This window comes from Hemiscyllium ocellatum, chromosome 39 (genome assembly GCF_020745735.1).
Source record: "Hemiscyllium ocellatum isolate sHemOce1 chromosome 39, sHemOce1.pat.X.cur, whole genome shotgun sequence".
NCBI classification, from domain to species: domain Eukaryota; kingdom Metazoa; phylum Chordata; class Chondrichthyes; order Orectolobiformes; family Hemiscylliidae; genus Hemiscyllium; species Hemiscyllium ocellatum.
This window is the reverse complement of record NC_083439.1, coordinates 38,548,419-38,561,782: the sequence shown is the minus strand read 5'-3', so window position 1 is coordinate 38,561,782 and position 13,364 is coordinate 38,548,419. Positions and strand designations below refer to the sequence as shown.

At 42.9% G+C, this 13,364-nt stretch overlaps 1 protein-coding gene across 2 annotated transcripts in view; it reads left to right on the top strand.

The window, feature by feature from the left end:
* adamts17 (ADAM metallopeptidase with thrombospondin type 1 motif, 17) overlaps positions 1–13,364 on the top strand; it is a 692,427-nt gene that overhangs the window by 368,029 nt on the left and 311,034 nt on the right. For both annotated transcript variants that reach the window (XM_060853375.1, XM_060853373.1), the window contains one exon: positions 8,493–8,594. In XM_060853375.1, coding sequence (XP_060709358.1) covers positions 8,493–8,594 — 102 coding nt within the window. The remainder of the gene's footprint in view (positions 1–8,492; positions 8,595–13,364) is intronic.

The following is a 13,364-nucleotide window of genomic DNA, read 5'->3' as shown; positions in this document are numbered from 1 at the left end:
TTCACTTACAGAGCACATGGCGATGATGGAAGCAGTTTGTTCGCTTATTTGTGCTCATTATATGGTTGGTCAAAGTTGGCATTTCTCTTTCTCTGTGTGAAACCTAGCTGCCCCACAGTGGCTGGTAGTCCACATTGGGAGCTGTGTCATGGACAAGTTTCTGGTATCCTTGTCCCTGCATCAAGGATGCAGAGAGGGCAATGGTTATCATATCTGATGTCGTCAAGTAGAAGCTGGCAAAATAACTGAAAGAAAGCGAAACTTTCCTGGCTTACCTTGTGCAACTGATCAGTAAGCAAAGTGGCTTTTTAACTTCTTGCCCAGGATTGACACATCAATGATTCACTAATCTGGCATTGTTATAGAGGAAACAGTGGAAAATAAATATTCCCTCATTTTGTTGGTTGTGTTTTATTGTAATATATTTGACTCAGTTTTCGCAATAAAAGTGTGTATATATATTATGAAGCAGAGGTCATCAAAACATCTAGAGAGTTTCGCCTCACCTAATCTACTAAAAAAAAGTGTGAAAAGTGATATAATGTACCTTTCATCCCTCCAATCTATTTTAAAGGCATGGTAAAATAAAATAAAATCCTTTCACACACTCTGTATTCAACAAGTAACAATTTATTTATCTAACTTCAATAGTGAACAAATTAACAGAACCACTAACAAACTGAACAATTCCCCTCTACCAACTATTCCCTAATAAAACAAATTGCTAATTGTGTGCTGTTCCAATAAAATACAAGTCCCACTTATATAATGAAACAATAGAATTTAGTCTCAAAATTATAGCTAGGATACGTCTTCTAGAATATTCCTTGCCCTCTCCGCTGATGTTCTTTCATGGTAGCCTCCTCCTTTGAATTCTTGTGTCGAGAATGTTCTCTCTGTGAATTCTGCTGTCCAAAATATTAATCAGACTACTGCGGTATCATTAGATGATGCTTTCTCTGAGTTGTTATCTTTTCAGATAGTAGTTTGCTCTCTCCGATTTTCCAAATACCCTAATGTTTTATATTCTTGATGACTTATTGATTTCTTTACAACTGGAATAGTTCGAGGTTGGCAAAAGCATCAGATTCAAATTTAATTTGTTTTTGATATCTAAGGGCTTCATTCAAATTAATTGGCTAAATTTGAAACTTGTCTTGATAACAAAACAAAATTGCTGCTTTACCTGCTAATTGCATGGCTTTTTGATGCAGATGTTTAAATTCAAATGCTTTGTGTACTGGCAAACTGCTGCCCATAGACACTCACTTTCAAATTGCTAAGCATAAAAAAATTTATCTTTGAAAAGGACCACATACTCTTTCCCCCCACCCCCACTATCATTTTAAATTCTAACACCCTGTCTTCCAATCCACAAATACTCGACTCAAATTCACAACAACACGGATAGAAAAGAAAAATATTGTAAGGCTCTAGGTAATATGCAGAAGAGTTTAGACTAATTGGAAGCTGTTTTAAAGAGCCAGGAATACTACCATTTCCTGTATTTGGTAGTCTGTGGGTGGTATTTGGTTGATGTGGGCAGGCTGGTGACTTCCTGCATATTTTCTGCTCCTTTTGGGACAGAGAGATCGCATAACTGCAAAAACAAAACCTTTCTTTGTCATGGAATTCCTTCAGAAGTGATAAGATGTTTTAACAGAATGGCAATGCAGGTGACATCATTGGGATACTATCTGGTCAGTTGCTAATTCCACATTAATTAAAAATACATGCAGAGACTGAATTAATTGAAACATATATTTGGCAAAAACAAGGAGCACCTATAAGGAAATTGTGTGTCATTTTCAGTCCACATACAGTTGATGTGACCAGCTCTTGCCAACAGCAGCACTGAACCAGTCAGTTACAGACCAGTCTGCGTGAGCAGATTTTGCATTAGCTACTCTATTATTAAACAAACTGCAACTCACTGGGTGAAGAAGTTGCCTCCTGAAGTTTTAATTTCCTTCATTGGAAAGCTGCTATGTCTTTCTGTGAAAACCCATTAAAAAAGAATTAATGAGCAGCAGCAGAATTTTGATGCAGGGGTGGGAATCACACCTTCTTTGAGAGGAAAGTAATGCAAAAGAGGCAAAGTCCTTTTTTTTAAAATTCATTTTGTGGGAAGTGGGTGTCGTTGGCTGGCCAGCATTTATTGCCCATCCCTAGCTGCACTTGAGAAGGTGGTGGTGAGCTGTCGCAATGAAACACTGCGGTCCACCTGCTTTGAGTTGACCAGCATGCCATTATGAAGGGAATACCAGGACTTTGACCCAGTGACACTGAAGGACGGCAATATATTTCCAAATCAGTGGCTTGGATGGGAATCATAGAATCCCTACAGTGTCTAAACAGGCCATTTGGCCCAACAAGTCCACACCAACCCTCCAAAGAGTATTCCAGTCAGATCTATTCCCCTACCCTATTGCTGTAAATTTCCCCTGACTAACATACCTAGCCTACACATCCCTGAACACTGCGGCAATTTAGCATGGCCAACTCATCAAACTTGCACATCTTTGGACTGTGGGACGAAACCAGAACACCTGGACAAAACCCACACAGACACAGGGGATGCGTGCAAATTTCACACAGATAGTCACCCGAGGCTGGATTCGAACCCAAGTTCCTGGTGCTGTGAGGCAGCAGTGTTAACCATTGAGCTGCCCATATTTGGTATGTTTCAATTAATTCAGTCTCTGCATATATTTTTAGTTAATGCTGCACTCTAAAGTTTAAGCAAACTTGTATTGCAACTGTGGAATTAGCAACTGGCCATGTAGTATCCCAATATGTCACTTGCATTGCCAATCTGAAGGTAGTGATGTTCTCATGTATCTGCTGTCCTTGTCCTTCTAGATGGAAGTGGTTGTGGGTTTGGAAGGAGCTGTCTGAGGATCTTTGGTGATGCAGTGCACCTTATAGAGAGTACGAATTGCCGCTACTGAGGAAGTGACTCAGTATGATGCCAATCAACTAGGTAAAAACAATGACTGCAGATGCTGGAAACCAGATTCTGGATTTGTGGTGCTGGAAGAGCACAGCAGTTCAGGCAGAAACCGAGGAGCAGTAAAATGGACGTTTCGGGCAAAAGCCCTTCGTCAGGAATACAGGCAGAGAGCCTGAAGGGTGGAGAGATAAGTGAGAGGAGGGAGGGGGTGGGGAGAAAGTAGTATAGAGTACAGTAGGTGAGTGGGGGAGGGGATGAAGGTGGTAGGTCAGTGATGGGGGGGAGGGGGAGGGTGGAGTGGATAGGTAGAAAAGAAGATAGGCAGGTAGGACACGTCATGGGGACTGTGCTGAGCTGGAAGTTTGGAACTAGGGTGAGGTGGCGGAAGAGGAAATGAGGAAACAGTTGAAGTCCACATTGATGCCCTGGGGTTGAAGTGTTCCGAGGCGGAAAACAAGGCGTTCTTCCTCCAGGCATCTGGTGGTGAGGGAGCGGCAGTGAAGGAAGCCCAGGACCTCCATGTCCTCGGCAGAGTGGGAGGGGAAGTTGAAATGTTGGGCCACAGGGCGGTGTAGTTGATTGGTGCGGGTGTCCCGGAGATGTTCCCTAAAGCGCTCTGCTAGGAGGCGTCCAGTCTCCCCAATGTAGAGGAGACCGCATCAGGAGCAATAGGTACAATAAGTGATATTGGTGGATGTGCAGGTAAAACTTTGATGGATGTGGAAGGCTCCTTCAGGGCCTTGGATGGAGGTGAGGGAGGAGGTGTGGGTGCAGGTTTTGCAATTCCTGCGGTGGCAGGGGAAGGTGCCAGGATGGGAGGGTGGGTTGTAGGGGGACGTGGACCTGACCAGGTAGTGACGGAGGGAACAGTCTTTGCGGAAGGCGGAAAGGGGTGGGGAGGAAAATATATCCCTGGTGGTGGGATCTGTTTGGAGGTGGCGGAAATGTTGGTGGATGATTTGGTTTATGCGAAGGTTGGTAGGGTGGAAAGTGAGCACCAAGGGCGTTCTGTCCTTGTTACGGTTGGAGGGATGGGATCTGACGGCAGAGGTGCGGGATGTGGACGAGATGCTGTGGATGGCATCTTTAACCACGTGGTGCCAATCAAGCAGACAGCTTTGTTCTGGATGGTGTCAAGCTTGTTGAGTGTTGTTGGAGCTGCACCCATCCAGGCAAATGGGGAGTATTCCATCACATTCCTGACTTGTGGTTTATAGATGGCAGACAGGCTTTAGGAGTCAGGGGGTGAGTTATTCGCTGCAGTATTCCTTACCTCTGACCTGCTCATGTAACCACTATAATTATGTGGTGAGTCCAGTTCAGATTCTGGTCCATGATAATCCTCAGGATGTTGGTATTGCGGGATTTAGTGATGGTAATGCCATTGAATGTCAAGTGGTGGTTAGATTGCCTGTCCTGTACAGCTGCAACATGATCTCCCAACTCCTAAATTTAATACTGACCAATTGGACCTGACCAGCTTAATCCATAGTACTGTGACCAAGCCACTCTTGATGGCGCTCTTTAAAATCCCCCACGCAGAGTATGTTTTGTGCTGACCGATTGCATATGAAATGCCTTCTTCACTCTATCTACTTTCAAGGAACTGTGAGCCTGCCCTCCAAGGTCTCTTGTTTAATTGTCCACCAATGCCTGTCAATGTTGCAGGACTGAAGATCTTCGATCTGATCTGTTGGTTGTGGAATAGCTCAGCTCTGTATCTTTCTTCCTGCTTATGCTGCTTGGTGTGCAAGTAAGCTTGTTTGGTGGCTTCACCAGGTTGGCCCCTTATCTTCAGGTCTGCCTAGTGCTGCTCCTGGCATGATCTTCTGCATTCTCAATTGAACTAGGGTTGATCCCCTGGCTTGATGATAATGATTGAGAAGGAGATATGCTGGGCCATGAGGTTTTGGATTGTGCTGGAGTACAATTCTGCTGCTGTTGATGGCCCACATTATGATGCCCAGTCTGTTCGAGGTCTGTCCCATTTAGTACGGTGATAGTGCCACCCAACATGATGGAGGTTATCCTCAATGTGACAGACTACATGGTGTTCGTGGACAGATGCATGTGCAGCTGACAGATTGAAAAGGACAAGGTCAAGTATGTTGTTCCCTCGCCATTTGACACTGATCCAGTCTAACAGCTATGTCATGATTTGGAGATGCTGTTGTTGGACTGGGGTGTACAAAGTTAAAAATCACACAACACCAGGTTATGTCCAACAGGTTTAATTGGAAGCACTAACTTTCGGAGTGTTGCTCCTTCATCAGATGGTTGCAGAATGTTGGACTATAACCTGGCTTTGTGTGATTTTTTTAAACAGCTATGTCCTTTAGGACCTGACCAGCTTAATCCATAGTACTGTGACCAAGCCACTCTTGATGGCGCTCTTTGAAATCCCCCACGCAGAGTATGTTTTGTGCTGTTGCCATCCTCAGTGGTTCCTCCAAGTGTTGTTCAACATCCCAATTCATCAAATGAAGGAGGATGGTATGTGATAATCAGCAGGTTTCCTTGCCCATATTTAACCTAAAGCCACAAGACTTCATGAGGTCTGGAGTCAATGTTGAAGACTCCCAGAGCAACTCCCTCCCAACTGTACCATCACCTCTGCTGGGTCTGCCCTGACATTGGGACAAAACATATCCGAGCATGCTGGTGGTGGTATCTGGGACAGTGTCCACTTAAAAAAAAAAGGGCGGCACAGTGGCTCAGTGGTTAACACTGTTATCTCACAGCACCAGGGTCCCAGGTTCGATTCTAGCCTTGCGCAACTGTCTGTGTGGAGTTTGCAAATTCTCCCCATGTCTGCGTGGGTTTCCTCCAGGTGCTCCGGTTTCCTCCCACACTCCAAAGATGTGCAGGTTAGGTGAATTGGCCATGCTAAATTGTCCATAGTGTCAGAGGTGAATATATGGTAGGGCAATGGGTCTGAGTGGGTTACTTGTTGGTGTGGATTTGTTAGGCTGAAGAGCATGTTCCCACATTGTAGGGAATCTAATCTAAAAAAAATGAACACGACAATCCATTGATTTGTGGGCGGCACGGTGGCACAGTGGTTAGCACTGCTGCCTCACAGCGCCAGAGACCCGGGTTCAATTCCCGCCTCAGGCGACTGACTGTGTGGAGTTTGCACGTTCTCCCCGTGTCTGCGTGGGTTTCCTCCGGGTGCTCCGGTTTCCTCCCACAGTCCAAAGATGTGCGGGTCAGGTGAATTGGCCATGCTAAATTGCCCGTAGTGTTCGGTAAGGGGCAAATGTAGGGGTATGGGTGGATTTCGCTTCGGCGGGTCGGTGTGGACTTGTTGGGCCGAAGGGCCTGTTTCCACACTGTAAGTAATCTAATCCATGATTCCATGAGTATGACTGTGTGAGGTTGTTGCTTGACTAGTCTGAGACAGCGCATCCAATTTTGGTACTAGCCGCCAGATGTTAGTAAGGAGGACTTTGCAGGGTTAACAGGGCTGTTTCTGCCATTATCTTTACCAGTGCCTAGGTCAATGCCAGGTGATCTTTCTGGTTTCATTTCTTTGAGACTTTATAGCGATTGGTACAACTGAATGGTTCGAGTCACAAGCGGGCCAGACCAGATGATAGCAAATTTCCTTCCCTGAAGGACATTAGTGAACCAGATGGATTTTTCCGACAATTGATAATAATTTCATGGTCATCAATAGATTCTTAATTCCAGAGTTTATTTTTATTGAATTCAAATTCTGCCATCTGACATATTCAAACTCAGGTCCCCAGATCATTAGTTGATATTCTGAATTAATGGTCTAACAATAATACCACTAGGCCATCACTTCCCCTGATTGTTTTAGTTTAACTCTCGGTTCTCCATCTGATTTAATAAACTGAAATTTCTGTAGTGTTTTTCCTGACCTCGGAATGCTCAGAGATGCTGTTCAACAATCCATTATTACAACTAATACAAAACAATAAATTCAAAACAACACAAAGTAAGAACACCAAAAAAAATGTACAGACCCAAACTGCCCTCATGTGCAAATGTATAAATATGCATAGAAAAATATACACATAAACTCCTACTAACCACTTAACTAAATAAATAAAAACCAACAACAAACTAATGAATAATTTTCTAGGCCAAACAAAACACTCACTCTGGAATATCGAGAGCATTAGTTTTCACATATTCATACATTCGCAGTTCCCCTGTCTGGATTTTGGACTCGTAAAATACAATCGCTACAGCTATATGGAAACCCTTATTAATGTGGCAGACAAATCTGTGTCCAGGTATTCCAAAAAGGGCTGCCAGGTTTTATAGAAATTCTGTTTTGGGGTGTACCATACTTGTGAGAAAATCCAAGGGGATGTGCTCCAGAACAATCTTCCGCCAACCCGACAGGCCTGGGGGATTTTTGAATACCCAAACAATCCAATATTTTAGAAGAGAAATCTGCGCTTTCACAGTAGAAATACAGAATTTATGCAGAACAAATTTACACTCACAACAAAGCTAAAAATATTGACCAGGATATCAGGCAGATTCCCAACTGCTCTACTGAGTGGTGCCATTGGATCCTTTTGCCTTCCCATGAGGGCAGAAGAGGACCTCCATTTAGTTTCACAATTGAAACCTGATATCTCTGACAGAACAACAGCCTGTCAATACTGTATTGGAGTACCGACCTGAATTAGATACTCTAGCCTGTGCAATGAGACAAGAACTCGAAATCTTTGATTCAGAGACAAGAGAGTTGGTTCTCCTGAGCCAGGCTGATATCTCGATGGCAGACACTAAACAGCAACCTCACCCAGTGTGAGGTATCCAGTGAAAGTTGAGACCAGGTACCTATAGCTTCCAGCTGACCAAGAGCCTGATGAAGAGTTGGTCTGTGCTGAACCTCAGCTATCCAGAACATGAAGATTGAGTGGTTTCTGGGATGACAGTCAAGCAGTTAGGTCAATTTTACTCCCAAACAGCAAGTTGAAAACCCTGCCAGCAATTGCCCTCCCTCATGAAGTTATATAAACTAATCCAGTGAGTGAGATGTGGTTGAGGAAAATGATGTAATTGGAAGCTCACCTGTTTTAGCAAAGTCTTGGTGCAGGAAATGGAATTGTCCCCCATGAGGGATTCCTATTATGTCAGAATTATTAGTTTGAAATAATTTATTGGCCCTTCCATTGAGGATCCCAAAAATGATTTCCTCTTTAATTTATTGTGAGTACTGGGGATGTTTACTCCAATTCCCATAGTCAGAGTTGACCAAACTTCATCCTGTGACTGTTTTCCACAGTGAAGAAAATGTTGGATTCTGCTTTTTATTTAGTAGAAATATTGTAGGTTATGAAAGCAGGTAGATAAATATGACTCTATGATGCATCATCAGGACTACCTGTGACCAAAAACTGCAAATTCAGTCATTATTATTTTATATGCAGGTATCAGTTTGTCATTTGAGGATGGGAAGTTTAATTGTTTATTGATCATGTTGTTTCTGTTGACAGATATATATGAAATATGATGGCCCTATTATCTAACCACAATTTTCTTTTTATTTTAGCATTTAATGTGTGCTGGACTATGGTGTCTGGTAGAAGGGGACAAACCATGCAAAACAAAATTGGATCCTCCTTTGGATGGTACAGAATGTGGTGTTGATAAAGTAAGTTCAAGATCTGGGGATATCCAGTATCTTCACACTTCAGTAGTTGTACTGTTTCAATGGTGCAGCCACAGAGTCATTTAAAGGTGAATAAAATCCTGCTGTGTCCTTCCACGAAGTCCAGGAAGACATCTATGCTGGATTATACCATGCTAACTTTAAATTTTTCTTCCTATCAGCTTTCTTCAAGTTGGCTATTGCTTCAAATGATTGTGCTTGGAGCCCCCTTCCTTTCTTTGATTTTGCACGTGTTAGGAGGGCTGTTGAGTTGAGTTGACCTCCTGCCCATTCCCCAGTTGATGCCATTAAGTGAAGATTTAATGCCTGGCATCCCAGCAGATTTACTGCTGCAGCATGTTGGTCAGTTAAGGGGAGGTGGAGTGGTGCTCATGCTCAATCGCTATTGTCAATTTAAGACCTTTTCCCCACAGTTTTGTCTCTCCTTCCTGCTCTCCCTGGCCTGGCTCCTGCGAGATTAGATTAGATTCCCTACAGTGTGGGAACAGGCCCTTCGGCCCAACCAGTCCACACCGACCCTCCGAAGAGCAACCCACCCAGACCTATTCCCCTACATTTCCCTCTGACTAATGCACCTAACACTACGGGCATTTTAGCATGGCCAATTCACCCAACCTGCACATTTTTGGACTGTTGGAGGAAACCGGAGCACCCGGAGGAAACCCACGCAAACACGGGGAGAATGTGCAAACTCCACACAAAGTGTTGCCCGAGGAGGGAATTGAACCCAGTCTCTGGCGCTGTGAGGCAGTAGTGCTAACCACTGTGCCACCTTGCCTTATCTATATTCCAGGTTTATTGTTGGACAGTACCTACTCTACCTTGCTTTACCTAGTGTGCAGAGCTGCTGGCCTGTGTTTGATCATCATCTTCAAGAAATTAGCCTTTTTCAAGAGACTTTCAATGAAAGTGCAGCTTGAAACTAGTTACAGGTTTGTCACCCAAAAGATTAAAGCAGGCTGAGCCAGATAAGCGTAGACCCAATGTTTACGCTGGGAAGAATCTGGGAAGATCGTCTGTGGCATTTAATCAAGCCACGCCCCTAATACTCTTCTTGCTGAGGCTGTACATCAGCGTGAGCCTTAGCCTTCAACCTTGAACTTTGATTAAAGCCTCCATCTTCATCACTGGCTCCTACTCTTCTACCACCATCACTTTTCCCCCCCCATTTGCTACAGGCTCCTTGTCATAAAGTCACAAAGATGTACAGCAAGAAGATTGACCCTGCGTCCAACTCATCCATGCTGACCAGATATCCAAAGTAAATCTAGTCCCATTTCCCGAGATTTGGCCCTTACCCCTACAAACCCATTACGTTCGTATACCTATCCAGATGCCCCTTAAATGCAGTAACTGTACCAGCCTCCACTACCTCTGGCAGCTTATTTCATACACTCATTACCCTCTACATGAAAATGTTGCCCCTTTGGTCCCTTTTAAATTTTTCCCTCTCACCTTAAACCTTTGCCGTCTAGTTTTGGGTTCCCCTGCCACAGGAAAAAGCTACTGTCTGTTTACCCTATCCGTGCCCCTCATGATATTATAAACCTCTATAAGGTCAAATCTCAGCCTCCAACACTCCAGAGAAAACAGCCCCCGCTTATACAGTCTCTCCCTATAGCCCAAACCCTCCAACCTTAGCAACATTGTAAATCTTTTCTGAACTCTTTCAAGTTTCACAACATCCTTCCTATAGCAGGGAGACTCAGAATTGAACGCAGTATTCTAAAAGTAGCTTAACCAACATCCTGTACTGCCACAACATGACCTCCCAACTCCTATACTTAATGCACTGACCAATAAAGGCAAGCATACTATCTTCTTTACTATCTTATCAACCTGTGACTTCACTTTCAAGAAACTATGAACCTGCACTCCAAGGTCCCCTTTTTTTTTCAGCAACACTCCCCTGAACCTTACCATTAAGTGTACCAATCCTATTCTGATTTGCCTTTCCAAAATGCAGTACTTCACTTTTATCTAAATTAAACTCCATCTGCCACTCCTCAGCCCAATGGCCCATCTGATCAAGATCCCATTGTACTCTGTTCACTGCACCCCCCAATTTTGATGTCATCTGCAAACTTACTAATGATACCTCCTACATTCAAATCTAAATGAGTTATATCAATGATGAAAAGCAGTAGACTCAGCATCGATCCTTATGGCACACCACTGGTCACAGGCCTCTTGTCTGAAAATCAACCCTCCACTAGCATTCCCTGTCTTCTTCTTTTGAGGCTAGTTCTCTCGGTATTCTATGTGTTCTAACCTTGCTACCCAGTCTACTCTGAGGAATTTGGCCGGTTGCTTTACTGAAGTCCAAATAGGCCAAATAGATATTCTGCCCTCATTAATCATCTTTGTTACTTCTTCAAAAAACTCACTCAAGTTAGTGAGACACAACTTCCCACAGACAAAGCCATGTTGACTATCCCTAATCAGTCCTTGCCTTTCCAAATACATGTAAATTCTGACCCTCAGGATTCCCTCTAACATCTTGCCCACCACCGATGTCAGGCTCACCAATCTAAAGTTCCCTGGCTTTTCCTTACCACCCTTTTTAAATAGTGGCACAATCAACCCCCAGTCTTCCAGCACCTCACCTGTGGCTATCAATCATACAAATATATCAGCAAGGGACTCAGCAATCACCTCCCTCACTTCCCACAGACCTCTAGGGTATGCCTGTTCTAGTCCTGGCAATCTATCCACCTTTTTATTTTGTAAGATGTCCAACACCACCACCTCTGTAATATGGATATTTTTCAAGATGTCACTATTTATTTCTCCACATTCTATATCTTCCATATCCTTCTCCACTGTAAACACTGATGCAAAATACTCATTTAGTATCTTCCCCATCTCCTGTGGTTCCACATATAAGCAGCCTTGCTGATATTTAAGGGGCCCTATTTTCTCTCCAGTAACCTTTTTGACCTTAATGTATTTGTAGAATCCTTTTGGATTATCCTTGACCCTATTTTCCAAAGGTACCTCATGTCCTATTTTTGCCCTCTTGATTTCTATCTTAAGTATATTCCTACTGCCTTTATACTTTTCTAAGGATTCACTCGATCTCTGCTGTCTATACCTGACAATGCTTCCTTTTTTTTGATCAAAACTTTAATTTCTCTATTTATCCAGCCTTTCCTTTCACCCTAACAGGAATATACTGCCTCTGGTCTTTCATTAGCTCATTTTTGAAGATTTCCCATTTTCCAGCCATCCCTTTACCTGTGAACATTAGCACCCAAACAATATTTGAAAGTTCTTGCCTCTCACAGAATCATAAAAAATAATTAAACATTTCAAAATATGCTCTGCCTAACAGTAATGCAAGAGGATGATGACGAAACTAATAGCTCTATAGTTTGACCCAATGTCAGGTCCCAGCATATACTTTTTTCAGGAATTGGAATTCCTTTCCAGCTGGTTCTCTTTCATGAGTGGTGCGGGAATGCTTAACACACCTATAGCTTTTGTTCGGGGTGTTGATTGCTGAACGTACCCAGAATGTACTGGACACTGCACTTGTTTGCTGTTATGGGCTTGTGCCTAAGTTTCCACACAAAGTGATCAACATAAATCCAAATGTAAAAATGTTCAATGAATAAGCAACAATTTGTAATCAATCAGTGTCTGCAATGTCATAGAGAAGAGTGGGATTGCCAATAAATGTACTGTCTCCCTACTTCTTAAAGTAAGTGGTGATTTCTAAGAGCAGCCTCAAAGCAAATCAACTAGATCTTTAATGTTCCAATATATTAATTACTTTGATTATGGCTGAATTGATTTGACCATAGAGTGGATCCAACAATGTGATGTGTGATGAACATTTCCCATCCCCCACAAGCAGTAGCTAGCACTAACCTTTCAAACTCGGGGAGGTACCCAGGTCTGTGTGCAGGCATTCCTTAAGGTGAAGGGACTGATGAACTGTTGTAAAACATCAAGGTACAAAAGTACCATAATATTATGAAGCAGTTCATCAGTCCCTTCACCTTAAATGTAAAATGGTTATGGGTGCAATGACATTGTTAATAATTTCCTTTGTTAAAATATGACTGAATCAGTGAGTTTGACCCACAAGAGGAGGAGAGAGAATTTCAGAAAGTGATAAAGGATCATAAATGCATTAGAAAGATGCCAAGAGAAGGGAAAGGGTGGTGGAAAGAGTTGAAGATAATGGAAGAGGAAGAAAACTAAAAGAGATCATTACAACAACGATAAACACTAATATTTTAATATCAGAACCACTACACCTCACTGCTACACTTGACATACTTAACGTTTCTCAATAGCTTTCACAACGGCTGCAGCACCTTATATCAGCGAATTATAGGCACTTAATGAAAAGCAGAGACGTTTTCCACACTGACTCTCTCTCTCCTATGCTCATGGATTCCTGGATTTGACTACAGTGCTTCAGCTTGGAAAGTTGTTGGCCAGGAAATTTACTATAAAAGAAACTCTAAAAGTGTCCCTTTTTAAAGCCTATTGGAAATAGGCTTTCTGATGCTGACTGGTAAATCTCGACCTTTGTGACCCCTTTGACCCTGAAATGAGTTTCTAGCCTCATCACCTCTTCATTTCCAAAGCTGTCTGTTTCTACCTCTGTTCATTTTTACTCCTGCCCCTTGCTCTATCACAGAGCAGGTGCAGAAGACTTTAAAAAAGGAATGGGCAGTGGAAGGGAAACACCAAAAACTGTGGCTCATTCTTGAATCAATGAAATGGAAAAGTGGAATT